This window comes from Salmo salar, chromosome ssa17, assembly GCF_905237065.1.
Source record: "Salmo salar chromosome ssa17, Ssal_v3.1, whole genome shotgun sequence".
Taxonomy (NCBI): Eukaryota; Metazoa; Chordata; class Actinopteri; order Salmoniformes; family Salmonidae; genus Salmo; species Salmo salar.
In genome coordinates, this window is record NC_059458.1 from 30664941 (window position 1) to 30681853 (window position 16913).

The following is a 16913-nucleotide window of genomic DNA, read 5'->3' on the forward strand; positions in this document are numbered from 1 at the left end:
AACCTGCCCGCTTGACCCTATCCCCTCCTCTCTTCTCCAGACCATTTCCGGAGACCTTCTCCCTTACCTCGCTCATCAACTCATCCTTGACCGCTGGCTACGTCCCTTCCGTCTTCAAGAGAGCGAGAGTTGCACCCCTTCTGAAAAAACCTACACTCGATCCCTCCGATGTCAACAACTACAGACCAGTATCCCTTCTTTCTTTTCTCTCAAACTCTTGAACGTGCCGTCCTTGGCCAGCTCTCCTGCTATCTCTCTCAGAATGACCTTCTTGATCCAAATCAGTCAGGCTTCAAGACTGGTCATTCAACTGAGACTGCTCTTCTCTGTGTCACGGTGGCTCTCCGCACTGCTAAAGCTAACTCTCTCTCCTCTGCTCTCATCCTTCTAGACCTATCTGCTGCCTTTGATACTGTGAACCATCAGATCCTCCTCTCCACCCTCTCCGAGTTGGGCATCTCCGGTGCGGCCCACGCTTGGATTGCGTCCTACCTGACAGGTCGCTCCTACCAGGTGGCGTGGCGAGAATCTGTCTCCGCACCACGTGCTCTCACCACTGGTGTCCCCCAGGGCTCTGTTCTAGGCCCTCTCCTATTCTCGCTATACACCAAGTCACTTGGCTCTGTCATATCCTCACATGGTCTCTCCTATCATTGCTATGCAGACGATACACAATTAATCTTCTCCTTTCCCCCTTCTGATAACCAGGTGGCAAATCACATCTCTGCATGTCTGGCAGACATATCAGTGTGGATGACGGATCACCACCTCAAGCTGAACCTCGGCAAGACGGAGCTGCTCTTCCTCCCGGGGAAGGACTGCCCGTTCCATGATCTCGCCATCACGGTTGACAACTCCATTGTGTCCTCCTCCCAGAGTGCTAAGAGCCTTGGCGTGACCCTGGACAACACCCTGTCGTTCTCCACTAACATCAAGGCGGTGACCCGATCCTGTAGGTTCATGCTCTACAACATTTGCAGAGTACGACCCTGCCTCACACAGGAAGCGGCGCAGGTCCTAATCCAGGCACTTGTCATCTCCCGTCTGGATTACTGCAACTCGCTGTTGGCTGGGCTCCCTGCCTGTGCCATTAAACCCCTACAACTCATCCAGAACGCCGCAGCCCGTCTGGGGTTCAACCTTCCCAAGTTCTCTCACCCCGCTCCTCCGCTCTCTCCACTGGCTTCCAGTTGAAGCTCGCATCCGCTACAAGACCATGGTGCTTGCCTACGGAGCTGTGAGGGGAACGGCACCTCCGTACCTTCAGGCTCTGATCAGGCCCTACACCCAAACAAGGGCACTGCGTTCATCCACCTCTGGCCTGCTCGCCTCCCTACCTCTGAGGAAGCACAGTTGACTGGGCTGAGCGGGAAAACTGTTCGCTGCTCTGGCACCCCAATGGTGGAACAAGCTCCCTCACGACGCCAGGACAGCGGAATCAATCACCACCTTCCGGAGACACCTGAAGCCCCACCTCTTTAAGGAATACCTAGGATAGGATTAAGTAATCCTTCTAACCCCCCCCCCCCCTTAAAAGATTTAGACGCACTATTGTAAAGTGGTTGTTCCACTGGATATCATAAGGTGAATGCACCAATTTGTAAGTCGCTCTGGATAAGAGTGTCTGCTAAATGACTTAAATGTAAAGTACTTAAGTAAAAATATTTCAAGTGCTACTTAAGTATTTTTTGGGGGGGGTATCTGTACTTCACTTTTTTTTATATCGACAACCTTTATTTTCTTTAGGAATGTAGTGAAGTAAAAGTAATGTACTTTTTACTCCATATATTTTCCCTGACACCTATAAGTACTCGTTACATTTTGGATGCTTAGCAGGACAAGAAAATGGTCCAATTCACGCACTTATAAAGTGAACATCCCTGGTCATCCCTACTGCCTCAGTTCTGGTGGACTCACTAAACACAAATGTTTTGTTTGTAAATTATGTTGGAGTGTGCCCCTGGCTAGCCGTAAATTAAAAAAACAAGAAAATGGTGCCGTCTGGTTTGCTTAATTAATATAAGGAATTTGAAATGATTTATACTTTTGATACTTAAGTATTTTTAAATCCAAAAACATTTACTCAAGTAGTATTTTACTGTGTGACTTTCACTTTTACTTGAGTCATTTTACATTTACATCAATTAGCAGACGCTCTTTTCTATTAACGTATCTTTACTTTTACTCAAATATGACAATTGTGTACTTTTTACACCACTGCCATAATGGTACAGACTTCACTTGTGACCCCAGATTCACACGACATATAGAGAGTGACAGAGTTTTTCTACACATCACCTGTCAGTGTGTATAACATGGAGGAAAATACTTTTTTCATTTCAATATTTCTGTCAAAGGTAAGTGTTTGGTCTGATGGTGAATATTACCTCTGCTTACTTCACGGAAATTCAGTGAACTTTAAATCGCAACAGTGTGATAATGAAAGTCACAGTTGACAGAAATGTTATAGGTGCACAACCTCCCTCACAACCTCTGGGGTCCTCATTTATAACCATTGCGTAAATTTCACACTAAATATATGCGTGTGGTGCCATTTCTGAAAAGATTGGGCACCTACAAAAATAGAGATTTATAAACTTGGAGCACACCATGCATCAGTATGTTTCTCATTATAAATCAGACCTGTCCTGAAACTGTACACTCGTGAAAGACATTAACTCCACCTGAAAAAGCCAATCGTTCAGCTGTGAATCGTCCAGGTGCACCAAAATAAAAAATACATTAAAAAAAATGTCAAGGGAAGCGAGTGTGTATTTGGCTTCAGATCAATCACATCACAAGCAAAACGTCTTTATTGACAGAAAAAAAACATAAATTGTTGCATCTCGTTGTGTTGTACTCCGGTGGTTAGCTAGCAAGCTAAGGCACACCTCATGAGCACACCTCATGAAGCTGGTTGAGAGAATGCCAAGAGTGTGCAAAGCTGTAATCAAGGTAAATGGTGGCTACTTTGAAGAATCTCATATATTTTGATTTGTTTAACAGTTTTTTGGTGGTTAGAGCATTGGACTAGTAACTGAAAGGTTGCAAGATCGAATCCCCGAGCTGACAAGGTAAAAATCTATCGTTCTGCCCCTGAACAAGGCAGTTAACCCACTGTTCCTAGACCGTCAATGAAAATAAGAATTTGTTCTGAACTGACTTGCCTAGTTAAATAAAAACTACATGATTCCATATGTGTTATTTCATAGTTGATGTCTTCACTATTATTCTACAATTTACAAATAGTAAAAATAAAAACCCTCATGAGTAAGTGTGTCCAGACTTTTGACTAGTACTGTGTATGCATGTGTGTATGTATGTAGCACCAGTAGGAACCATAGTATTACTATGGCTCCCTCTGGTTTTAGTGTTGCTGAACAGTAGAGATAGGCCATGAGTGTCTGTCACCTCCACAGCAACATGCATTATTAAAATCCTTCATTTAAATTCCTATGGTTTTTTTAAGAAACAAAAAGGAAAATAAAACTGCAGTTCCACTAGGTGTTGCTGTGCTGCATTTGAAAAAGGACTTAGTCACAGTGCAGTGATGCAACATTTCTGAAGTAAAAATTCCAGAAAAGTGTCCTTTCTGATGACATATGAGAAGGCTTTATATTTGTGTAAGATCCTTGCATCACCTGACTATACTGAATTCTCTCCATACTTTAGATTTTTTACCGTTGTGTTTGTAACAGACCTTATATAGTCTATTCTGTACTCTAGACTACATCAATTGTTAAGAAATATGTGTTTCAGAAAATGTTATCATCTTTGTCTTTTCACTGTCTGTTGTTATGTACATTAGATACATCAGTGTTGAGATGCAGCTGGAATCATCCTCTGGTTGAGTGAGACAGGTTCACATGTATCAATGTCACCACAGTAACATAAGAACACACCTGCCAACCAGAATATGAGGCAGGTACTTCCCAAGATATAATGAACATGTTTGGTTCGGATTAGAACACACCTTTTTACTCAACACACCTTTATTCCCCTGTCAGGGTTTTTTATCAAAACTACATACGTACACAATTTGCCCCTACAATGTTGTGACACTGTACACACTGCAGTACAGTAGCCCTGGAGAAGTTTCTCCCGTCTGGCATGGGATTTGCACCGGCAACCTTCTGGTTACTGGCCCGCCTCTCTAAACTAGGCTACTTTCAGTTTTATCAGATAACTCTTAGTACACATTCCAATACCCTTTATACAATCACAGGATATCAAAGTGTACAGTGATTACTGATAATGAGTGTCTACTGTAAGTATCATTTTGACTGCTCTCCTTTCCTGGAATTGGATTCAGTTACTACCAAGGCCACAGAGACTGGCCCAGAGTATTGTAATAACCCTCCAGTAGTGGATCCTCTTTCATTTTATTCCTTTCTACAGTAACCATGACTCAGACCTTCTCTTGGGCCACTCCCAAGACACCCTCGGAGATCAGCCATTATTGATGGCGACCCTGGAGTGGGCTCAGGGACTCAAACCAGCAACCTTTCGGTTATTGGCCTAATGCTCTTAACCACTAGGCTACCTGCCACCCTTAAGGTTACTCCTAGCTAGATTGTAAATTGTAAAATTACAGAATGATGGGATTATATACTTTAATAGACATGCAGTTTATGATGTAATAAAATGTACCATTACAATTATAACCCAATTATGAGAATAAAACTAACTATATTACTCAGTGATGGGCCCAATTGTCATACTTGAGTAAAAGTAACGATACCTTAACAAAAAATTACTAAAGTAAAAGGAAAAGTCAACCAGTAAAATACTACTCGTGTAGAAGTCTAAAAGTATTTGAATTTAAATATAATTAAGTGGGGCAGCAGGTAGCCTAGTGGTTAGAGCGTTGGGCCAGTAACCGAAAGGTTGCTAGATTGAATCCCTGAGCTGACAAGGTAAAAATCTGTCCTTCTACCCCTGAACAAGGCAACTACTTAACCCACTGTTCCCCGGTAGGCTGTCATTGTAAATAAGAATTTGTTCTTAACGGACTTGCCTAGTTAAACAAAGGTTAAAAAAATAAAAGTATCAAAAGTAAAAGTAATTGCTAAAATATACTTAAGTAGCAAAAATGAAAGTATAAATAATTTCTAATTCCTTATATTAAGCAAATCAGACAACATTTACAAACAAAATATGTTTTTCGTGAGTCTGTCAGATATTCTCGAGAATTGGACCATTTTCTGTCCTGCTAAACATTCAAAATATAACGAGTACTTTTGGGTGTTAGGGACAATGTATGGGAGTAAAAAGTACCTTATTTTATTTAGTAATGTAGTGGAGTAAAAGTTGTCCAAAAAATAAATACTGAAGTAAAGTACAGATAAGCCAAAAAACTACTAAGTAGTACATGATAGTATTTTACACCACTGGTTATACTAACGAGATGTTAACATCACCTTCAATTAATGAAGTCACATAAGTATCTAAAGAGCTTTCAGTTCACTTGTGTAATGCAACTCCTGTCTTCTACCCACTGGGGCAGTGGACTTCCCCTTTTGCTATGACATTCAGACACAGTCAGTCACTACACATCTCCTAGGAAGAGAAAAGCCCACAACCCCTAAAACTAGATTAACAATGGAGACCAGCAACCACCAGGAGGAGAATCGGGGAACTTCCTGCTGACACAATTACCATAACAGCACTTAAAGTGAGAAGCATGTAGTAAAAACTCTGTAAACCCCTATGACAGACATACTACTGGAATAGATTTAAAATCATGAAAATGTCTCACTCATAAAATGCTCACCTTATTACCATAACACGGAGTCGTCATTTCCCACATTGTAAAATGTTTTATGTACAGTACCAGTCAAAAGTTTGGACACCTACTCATTCAAGGGTTTTTCTTGATTTTTACTCTTTTATAAATTGTAGAATAATAGTGAAGACATCAAAACTATGAAATGACACATTTGGAATCATGCAGTAACCAAAAAAGTGTAAAATCAAATATATTTTATATTCTTTAAAGTTGCCACCCTTTGCCTTGACAGCTTTGCACACTCTTGACATTCTCTCAAACAGCTTCATGAGGTAGTCACCTGGAATGCATTTCAATTAACAAGTGTGCCTTCTGTTAGGGTTCACCTAGGGGTCATGATTGGGGCTGTACAAATGTTTAATGTATAAGAATAATTGATTGTGCTTATGTTATATTAATAGAAGGGGAGGGGTTTTAAGACCCCTCCCTCCTTAATTTGTTTTTTGTTTTTCCACCTTTATTTAACCAGGTAGGCTAGTTGAGAACAAGTTCTCATTTGCAACTGCGACCTGGCCAAGATAAAGCGTAGCAATTCGACACACAACAACACAGAGTTACACATCGAAAAAAACAAAAAAAACAGTCAATAATACAGTAGAACAAAAGAAAACAAAAAGTCTATGTACAGTGTGTGCAAATGAGGTAAGTTAAGGCAATAAATAGGCCATGGTGGCGAAGTAATTACAATATAGCAATTAAACACTGGAATGGTAGATGTGCAGAAGATGAATGTGCAAGTAGGGATACTGGGGTGCAAAGGAGCAAGATAAATACATAAATACAGTATGAGGATGAGGTAGGTAGATAGATGGGCTGTTTACAGATGGGCTATGAACAGGTGCAGTGATCTGTGAGCTGCTCTGACAGCTGGTGCTTAAAGCTAGTGAGGGAGATATGAGTCTCCAGCTTCAGAGATTTTTGCAGTTCATTCCAGTCATTGGCAGCAGAGAACTGGAAGGAAAGGAGGCCAAAGGAGGAATTGGCGTTGGGGGTGACCAGTGAGATATACCTGCTGGAGAGCATGCTACGAGTGGGTGCTGCTATGGTGACCAGTGAGCTGAGATAAGGCGGGGCCTTACCTAGCAGAGACTTGTAGATAACCTGTAGCCAGTGGGTTTGGCGACGAGTATGAAGCGAGGGCCAACCAACGAGAGCGTACAGGTCGCAATGGTGGGTAGTGTATGGGGCTTTGGTGACAAAACGGATGGCACTTTGATAGACTGCATCCAGTTTGTTGAGTAGAGTGTTGGAGACTATTTTATAGATGACATCACCGAAGTCGAGGATCGTTAGGATGGTCAGTTTTACGAGGGTGTGTTTGGCAGCATGAGTGAAGGATGCTTTGTTGCGATATAGGAAGCCGATTCTAGATTTAGTTTTGGATTGGAGATGCTTGATGTGAGTCTGGAAGGAGAGTTTACAGTCAAACCAGACACCCAGGTATTTGTAGTTGTCCACGTATTCTAAGTCAGAGTCGGGCGAGCAGGTGCAGGCAGTGATCGATTGAATAGCATGCATTTAGTTTTACCTGCGTTTAAGAGCAGTTGGAGGCCACGGAAGGAGAGCTGTATGGCATTGATGCTCATCTGGAGGTTAGTTAACACAGTGTCCAAAGAGGGGCCAGAAGTATACAGAATGGTGTCGTCTGCGTAGAGGTGGATCAGAGAATCACCAGCAGCAAGAGCAACATCATTGATGTATACAGAGAAGAGAGTCGGCCCGAGAATTGAACCCTGTGGCACACCCATAGAGACTGCCAGAGGTCCGGACAACAGGCCCTCCAATTTGACACATTGAACTCTATCAGAGAAGTAGTTGGTGAACCAGGCGAGGCAATCATTTGAGAAACCAAGGCTGTCGAGTCTGCCAATAAGAATGTGGTGATTGACAGAGTCGAAAGCCTTGGCCAGGTCGATGAATACGGCTGCACAGTAATGTCTCTTATCGAAGGCGGTTATGATGTTGTTTAGGACCTTGAGCGTGGCTGAGGTGCACCCATGACCAGCTCTGAAACCAGATTGCATAGCGGAAAAGGTACGGTGGGATTCGAAATGGTCGGTAATCTGTTTGTTAACTTGGCTTTCGAAGACCTTACAAAGACAGGGTAGGATAGATATAGGTCTGTAGCAGTTTGGGTCTAGAGTGTCACCCCCTTTGAAGAGGGGGATGACCGCGGCAGCTTTCCAATCTTTGGGAATCTCAGACGATTTATAGGGTCCTAGACTACAGATTAACAATATATATTCATTGTAGAGGTTTAGTATTCCACAATTGTTTTTTAGTTCTCTCTCTCTTTCTTATAAAGAGGCCCCTCTGAGAATGTGTGACTGAGACAGAACTCTGCAGGGGAGTGGAGGAGATAAGACTAGTCAAACATTCCACAATAAATCAACTTTGGGGAGTGGACCTTTACTGCTAAGTTTTAGATAACACTAAAAGCCATTGTTTATATAGCTTGGTAGGCAGGATTTTGGTCTCAGGGGTAAAAAGGTAATGACGTAGGTAGTGACATCACCAGGCTAGACTGAGGGTGTAACAAAACAACTTGAGACTTTTTGTTTGATGCAGAACTTACTCTGAAACATGCGTGCTATGTTCCTGATTGTCAACTTCTGTCTGCAATTGCATTAATAAAGGTTTTTGAATGATTTAATTAAAGATATTGTCATAATGCTAATTTCACCAATGAGCCAATGATGATTGACAAGGAGGAAAGGAACGAACCCTAACACTTGTTAAAAGTTAATTTGGGGAATTTCTTTCCTTCTTAATGCGTTTCAGCCAAGCAGTTGTTTTGTGACAAGGTAGGTGTGGAATACAGATAATAGCCCTATTTGGTCAAATATCTTGTCCATATTATGGCAAGAACGGCTCAAATAAGCAAAGAGAAACAACAATCCATCATTACTTTAAGATATGAAGGTCAATCAATCTGGAACATTTCAAGAACTTTTAAAGTTTCTTCAAGTGCAGTCACAAAAACCCTCAAGCACTATGATGAAACTGGCTCTCACGAGGACCGCCACAGGAAAGGAAGACCCAGAGTTACCTCTGCTGCAGAGGATAAATTCATTAGAGTTAACAGCCTCAGAAATTGCAGCCCAAATAAATGCTTCACAGAGTTCAAATAACAGACACATCTCAACATCAACTGTTCAGAGGAGACTGCATGAATCAGGCCTTCATGGTCAAATTGCTGCAAAGAAACCCCCTACTAAAGGACACCAATAAGAAGAAGAGACTTACTTGGGCCAAGAAACACTATCAATGGACATTAGACCGGTGGAAATCTGTCCTTTGGTCTGATGGGTCCAAATTTTTGATTTTTGGTTCCAACCACTGTATCTTTGTGAGACGCAGAGTAGGGGAAAGGATCATCTCTGCATGTGTGGTTCCCACCGTGAAGCATGGAGGTGGAGGTGTGGGGGTGCTTTGCTGGTGACACTGTCTGTGATTTATTTAGAATTCAAGGCACACTTAACAAGCATGGCTACCGCAGCATTCTGCTGCGATATGCCATCCCATCTGGTTGGCACTTAGTGGGACTATCATTTGTTTTTCAACAGGATAATGACCCAACACACCTCCAGGCTGTGTAAAGGCTGTTTGACCAAGAAGGAGAGTGATGGAGTGCTGCATCAGATGGCCTCCACAATCACCCAACCTCAACCCAATGGAGATGGTTTGGGATTAGTTGGTCCGCAGAGTGAAGGAAAAGCAACCAACAAGTGCTCAGCATATGTGGGAACTCCTTCAAGACTGTTGGAAAAGCATTCCAGGTGAAGCTGGTTGAGAGAATGCCAAGAGTGTGCAAAGCTGTCAAAGGCAAAAGGATGGCTACTAAGAAAAATGTCAAATATATTTTGATTTGTTTAACACTTATGGTTACTACATGATTCCATATGTGTTATTTCATAGTTGAGGTCTTCACTATTATTCTAAAATGTAGAAACTAGTCAAAATAATGAAAAACTCTTGAATGAGTAGGTGTGTCCAGACTTTTGACTGGTAAAGTAGATTGACTGAAATGTATGCTATGCTATGTTCATCAAGTGTAGGCGTGTTTAGTTTCTGGGGTGGAGCACTAGCAGCCAATTGGTTTGGAACTTACTGTGGTTACAGTGGCCTTTCGATGCCTTTGATGTGGTGGCCTCGAAATTGTAGTTTAGTTCGGCACAAAGCATGTGAACCAATTTTTTTTTAATGTCAAAATAAATACATTTCCCATTTCAGCGTTTATTTTGTTGCTATGACGTCTTTCAGCTTCAGCCTAACGTGAGCCACAAAAAATCAAGAACTAACAGTTCCTTCTTTGTCATGTATTTTACAGTAGATGTCACATTGTAATTGGCTACGGCCGGGAACCACTGGGGAACTAGGCTAATCTATACCCCCTCAACAATAAGGGATTTCCAAAAACATTCTTTCACTTTCGGTGAATCTGACTCACTTCACGTGCAACTAACGAAGCAATATATTATGGTACAACGTGAGAAACAAAACCATGAGCTTTAGTCAACATTCACCAGCTGAGAATGAATACTTTTCTCATTCTCTTATGCCTGCTCTCTGAAGGTAAATTGTTTTCCATGGCTTTCTGACTTGGGGTTGATTCTGCTCATATAAGATAATATAGGTTAGGTTAGCAACATTTACCAAGTTTGACAGGTAATTGATTATATTGTATGTAGGCTAAACTTGTTTTATTTATTTACCTGTTAACATTCCTTCTTCCTTTTGTAGCGGTCTCTGTCAACGTCGTAGCTAGAGGAGACACCAGGGTTGACTTCAATGCCGACGCATCATATACCTGCACCCATGCGGACTCGACAGGTGTGCTGCAAGTCACCTGGCAGAGGCTGTTCAAAGACGACTCGGTGGAGAATCTGGCCACCTACAGCAAGCGGTTTGGAGCTCAAATTATAGACCCGCACCGAGGCAAGGTGGTTTTCACGGAGGCATCTCTCAACTCGACGTCCATTACCGTGAAGAATGTAACATGGGCGGACGAAGCCTGCTATATTTGTTCCTTCAATGTTTACCCGAGTGGATCAAGACGCAAGCAGACGTGTCTTACAGTTCAAGGTATTTAATGCACTGAATAACAACAGTTTTAGGGCTTACCTCTATTGTTCTCTATTCAGTTGAAGTTATATTTTAATGTTAGTGATATTGTAACTCAAAATAATAATCGTAAATCAGCACAGGTACAAACAAGCACATCAGGTCAACTAATTATCCAGCCCAGGATTAGACCTAGTTGAATCAGGTGTGCTGGTACTGGAATAGAAGTGAAAGTCACTGGGGGTATCCTCTTATCGAGCATTCATAAAGACTTCATAAGGAATACCTTCAGTACATTCGGAAAGTATTCAGACCCCTTGACTTTTTGCACATTTTGTTACGTCACAGCCTAAAATGGATTTAAAAAAAATAAAGATTTGCAAAAATGTCTAAACATGTTTTTGCTTTGTCATTATGGGGTATTGTGTGTAGATTGATGAACTTTTTTTATTTACTCCGTTTAAGAATAAATCTGGAACATAACAACATTTGGAAAAAGGGAAGCAGTCTGAATACTTTCCGAATGCACTGTAGATGCTTCACTAATACATTTATAAGCAAAACCAATACAGGTAATATAAAGATCCTTACATCTGGTGCTTCGCCAAATATAGAATAATCCTTTAGTCACCCTTTTTACAGCAGGACATTTGCTAAAGCATGATATCTGAATAATACAGTATGGGCGGTGTAAAGGTTTATTAGGGGTTTATTAGGAGAATAGAAACACTATGCTATAGAACACCAGCTAACTGCAACTATAAATCACCATATTGGCATTGTTACATCACTGGCAGGATTTAAAACAATGTCTGAAACCCAAAACTTTCAGAAAGACCATGAACTCTGCATGCATTAATTAATAAGGAAAATTGGCTGGTGTCAAACCATATATGAAAACATGATACATATTTTGAAAGCAGTTCTTAATTGATCTGCCTGATAAAATAAGTGATATCAATAAAATCAATATGATCTAATATTCCCTGTTTCATCTATTCAAAGGTGTATCTGAAGTGAGAGCCACAATGCAAAAAGTCCCCAGCACTGAATCTAAAGCAGACATGGAAGTTGTGGTCAGTTGCTCTGCCACGGGTAAACCAGCACCTTGGATCCAATGGAACATTTCTGCAGCAGTACCCATAAAGACACCTAACAACTGGACTGTCATTAACAAAGACCAAACTGTCACAGCCATTAGCAACATCACCCTCCAACTGTTGCCAGGCTCAGGGGGATACGTGGACTGTATCGTAAACAATGGGATGAGGACACAGAGACACGAGCGGGTCCTGCTTCCTATTCTCCCTGGAGAGAGGGAGGTTGAAGAGGGTACGTAATGTTGACCTATTATATACTTCTAAACCGTACTCTTTTAGCGTGTCAGATTAGTCCAACTTGAAAACAACTATGAGAAAACATCATCCCTAGCTCTATAAATAGCATGCCAAATTCATGATGTTAATAGTAAACATTTACATTTGGATACATGAATTTGGCGTTCCATTTACAGGCTACATCATCCCCAGGGACATGTTGTGAAAGCCTTGTGACCAGCATCATCGTGCAATAGTGCAACATTCTGTTTCCTGAGATCAGAACGCAGCGATTTCAGGCTGGTTCCAAGAGGCTAATGTTGTGATGCTATTAGTGCTGTTAGTAATCTTATCTCACCTGTTGGGTTTAATGTTGTCTACCATGGCAAAGCATCACGAGTCACTCCCTTTTAAAATCACACTGTAGTCAAGTGTTGTGTTGAGTTCTGGGTACTTTCCAGCCCCTCAGGGAAGCTACATGATGGATGATATGATTGGATAGATGGGACAGAACATGATGTCAACATGTTATTCAAACTGAATGCATTTAAAAGGAAGGATGTAAAATTACTCGCCTTTCTCTTCTGAGTAAATGCTGTCTCTCCAAACACATGCTCACTGGAATTTCATGTTTCATCTTCCAGATGACAAGAGGACATCCCCGTGGGCTGTTGCCATTCCAGTATTCCTAATCATTTCCCTTTTAGTCATCTTTGGCTGTGTCGAGCTTCAAAAGAAAAAAGGTGAGTCCGTACAAGATTATCTGTAATATGTAATATCTTTATTTGAATATTCTTAGTAAGACAAATGGAATGAATTGAGTCATCAACTCTATATATGGTTCTGACTTTTATCAAATAAACTGTGAACAGCGTATGTCTTGGAGCTCAGGAATGTTTATGGAGAACGTCCTTTTAGATTCACTGTAGTACAGTATAGTAACCTTCACATTCTATCTGGCAGGTTGCAGGCAAGCAGTGTTGACAACCACAGCAGACGAGCAGGACCCTCTTAGGAGCATTGTGTAAACATCTGTCTGTTGCTGACCGTGCTTATATGCACTGTAGCTGACAGATGTTTTTGTTGAGGACTGGAGCACCTGTTGTTACTGAGCCTGGATGTTGAACCTTGTTGAGTCATTCTTACGCAGTCATAAATAAGCTAATTATCACATGCATTATACAAGCCATGATATGGTTAATGCTGTTTAGAGGTACTGAAGTGGCATTTTAGGTTTCAGAGATTGATGGCCTCTTGTAGGTGAGTGTTGTGATGTGAGGTAGGTTACCTGTTGCCTGGCTACCCAAACTCCTTGCTCCGGCCAAATGTTACGCCACGCCCAAGGACGTTAGTTTCTTCTTCGCAGTGATTCTGGATTTGAATACCTCCCCAACCTTTCACCGAATGCCAACACATTCTGGGCCATCTGATTTGTCCGGTAACGATGGGTTGAGTCAGAACTAGAACACCCGTGGGTAAAACAGCAGTTTGAAAATTCATCATTCGATTTTACTCTGATTGGTTAGAGACAATCCAATCGCTGAATACATTGTTTGTACAACGCCCGTCATGACCCTCGTCACCTCCAACGACTTCAATAATAACCCTAACCTTATTCAGACTAAAGTATGTAGTGAACGACAAAGCAGCTGAAAAATGTAGTTTGAGTCGTCAGGCTAGGTTACCTCATCTATTAGGACAACACCACCTACTGTTTGAATGTACTTTATTATAACATACACCAAGTAGAATAGATTTATCTATTTATTTTATCTTCTAAATAACTTAGTAATTTATTTCAACCCATTTCAATACGATTGCACTTTTGTTCAAGTTAAGTTTACAGTGTATTGTTATTATAATTCTATGGACCTACAGGTAGTTTTGTTTTTCTTCATGTTATGTCAGTGTAATGTGTGAATGTATTTGAGCCCTTAGAATGTAATGATGATAATGTTTGCTCTTTGATTGTTTGATATATCCTCATGTTTGAGTTCCTATTGTTATTTATTTAGATCATGGATGTTGCTTGTTGTGTTTGACCCCACTTGATTTGACACTGTTTATAAATCAGGCTATTATTCTCACTTGATCTGTACAATGTTTTCAGTTGATTAAGATTCAGAAACATTCTTTATATGGATTGTGTTAACCCCATTTTGATATTAAACTATTCGCTGTATTTAAAAAAACACAAACTTCCCATTGTCACCTTGTTTACACTAACATCACCAATTTAAAATAAGGGTAGGTTTTTCAAGCTCTATTTACAGTAACATCCAGATTTAAAATCCGGGGAAGGTTCTTATAGCTCTGTTTACAGTAACATCACCATTTAAGATCTGGGGTAGGTTGTTATAACTCTGTTTACAGTAATATCACTATTTAAAGTTAGGGGTAGGTTGTTATAGCACTGTTTATAGTAACATCACCATTTTAAATAAGGGGTAGGTTGTTATAGCTCCTCCTTGTTTACAGTAATATCACAATTTTAAATCAGGGGAAGGTTCTTATAGCTCTGTTTACAGTAACATCACCATTTAAGATCTGGGGTAGGTTGTTATAGCTCCTCCTTGTTTACAGTAATATCACCATTTAAAATCAGGGGAAGGTTCTTATAGCTCTGTTTACAGTAACATCACCATTTAAGATCTGGGGTAGGTTGTTATAGCTCCTCCTTGTTTACAGTAATATCACCATTTTAAATCAGGGGAAGGTTCTTATAGCTCTGTTTACAGTAACATCACCATTTAAGATCTGGGGTAGGTTGTTATAGCTCCTCCTTGTTTACAGTAATATCACCATTTAAAATCAGGGGAAGGTTCTTATAGCTCTGTTTACAGTAACATCACCATTTAAGATCTGGGGTAGGTTGTTATAGCTCCTCCTTGTTTACAGTAATATCACCATTTAAAATCAGGGGAAGGTTCTTATAGCTCTGTTTACAGTAACATCACCATTTAAGATCTGGGGTAGGTTGTTATAGCTCCTCCTTGTTTACAGTAATATCACCATTTAAAATCAGGGGTAGGTTGTTATAGCTCTGCACCAGGCTCACTTGGCTATGTGTGTGTAATATTTCAGCTCCTTTCTGTTTTATGACCTGAGAAGTGGTCCTTTAACCTTAGCAACTAAAACTGGTAAAACAATGGTTCTGGCATTGGCTAACACACTATGGAAGAAAAGCATAAAAAAATATCTATTTAAAATCTCACCAGGTGAAGTTACTTTTAGCCTAGTGTATGGGGAGGGGCATATGTCATTCAACCTCATGTTGGTTGGACACAGAGGGAAATTCAATTTCCCTCTCTTTACTCTCAAGTGACTATAAGAGAACTCACATTTTCACCAGGTCTCCTGCACACTACAACTACCTGTTTATTCTGCTAGTAGTCTAGTCATTTCTAAAGGTGAGCTAATTAGTTTTATGCATGGTATACTGCATTTTCAGATTTATTTTCTGAATGTACACAATATTGCTGATACTATTGCTTTTCTTTCGGAAATGTAGTGCTTTTTACAGCAGTTCAAACCTGTATTTCACTACATTCATTATTTTGTATAGGCTATCTATAGCTATAGGCCACGTGTCAAACTCATTCCATGGAGGGCCGAGTGTCTGCGGGTTTTCGCTCCACCCTCGCACTTCATTTATGAATTAAGGTCACTAATTAGTAAGTAACTCGCCTCATTTGGTTGTCTAGGTCTTAATTGAAAGGATAAAACAAAAACCTGCGGACACTCAGCCCTCCATGCAATGAGCTTGACACACCTGCTATAGGCTAAATTAAAGGTCAATTATGAATGTAGTGTAGTGAAATGCATGTAGTGTAGTGAAAGTCACTGTATAAACTGTATAGTGTAGTGAAATTCACTATATAAACTGTATAGGGTAGTGAAAGTCACTGTATAAACTGTATAGGGTAGTGAAAGTCACTGTATAAACTGTATAGGGTAGTGAAAGTCACTGTATAAACTGTATAGTGTAGTGAAAGTCACTGTATAAACTGTATAGTGTAGTGAAAGTCACTGTATAAACTGTATAGTGTAGTGAAAGTCACTGTATAAACTGTATAGGGTAGTGAAAGTCACTGTATAAACTGTATAGGGTAGTGAAAGTCACTGTATAAACTGTATAGTGTAGTGAAAGTCACTGTATAAACTGTATAGTGTAGTGAAAGTCACTGTATAAACTGTATAGTGTAGTGAAAGTAACTGTATAAACTGTATAGTGTAGTGAAAGTCACTGTATAAACTGTATAGGGTAGTGAAAGTCACTGTATAAACTGTATAGTGTAGTGAAAGTCACTGTATAAACTGTATAGTGTAGTGAAAGTCACTGTATAAACTGTATAGTGTAGTGAAAGTCACTGTATAAACTGTATAGTGTAGTGAAAGTCACTGTATAAACTGTATAGGGTAGTGAAAGTCACTGTATAAACTTTATAGTGTAGTGAAAGTCACTGTATAAACTGTATAGTGAACAATGATTTAATCAGTGAACAAAGTAAGAGGATTGATCTATAGTCATAGTTCCTTATATTCACTGATGTCCACACATTCTGGAGTTTGTTACTTTAATAATTCACCACATGAACCCATACTGCAGTCAGTTACTAACCCATACTGCTGTCAGTTACTAACCCATACTGCAGTCAGTTACTAACCCATACTGCAGTCAGTTACTAACCCATAGTGCTGTCAGTTACTAACCCATACTGCAGTCAGTTACTAACCCATACTGC

General features: G+C 40.4%; 1 protein-coding gene across 1 annotated transcript; it reads left to right on the forward strand.

Moving 5' to 3' along the window:
• The first annotated feature begins 10175 nt into the window (after window positions 1-10175).
• LOC123723961 (OX-2 membrane glycoprotein) lies at window positions 10176-14347 on the forward strand. Its single transcript, XM_045699388.1, has 5 exons — window positions 10176-10363; window positions 10532-10873; window positions 11858-12184; window positions 12813-12911; window positions 13132-14347. The coding sequence occupies exons 1-5, from the start codon at window positions 10324-10326 to the stop codon at window positions 13194-13196; spliced, it is 873 nt and encodes a 290-aa protein (XP_045555344.1). The 5' UTR covers window positions 10176-10323; the 3' UTR covers window positions 13197-14347.
• Window positions 14348-16913: the final 2566 nt, after the last annotated feature.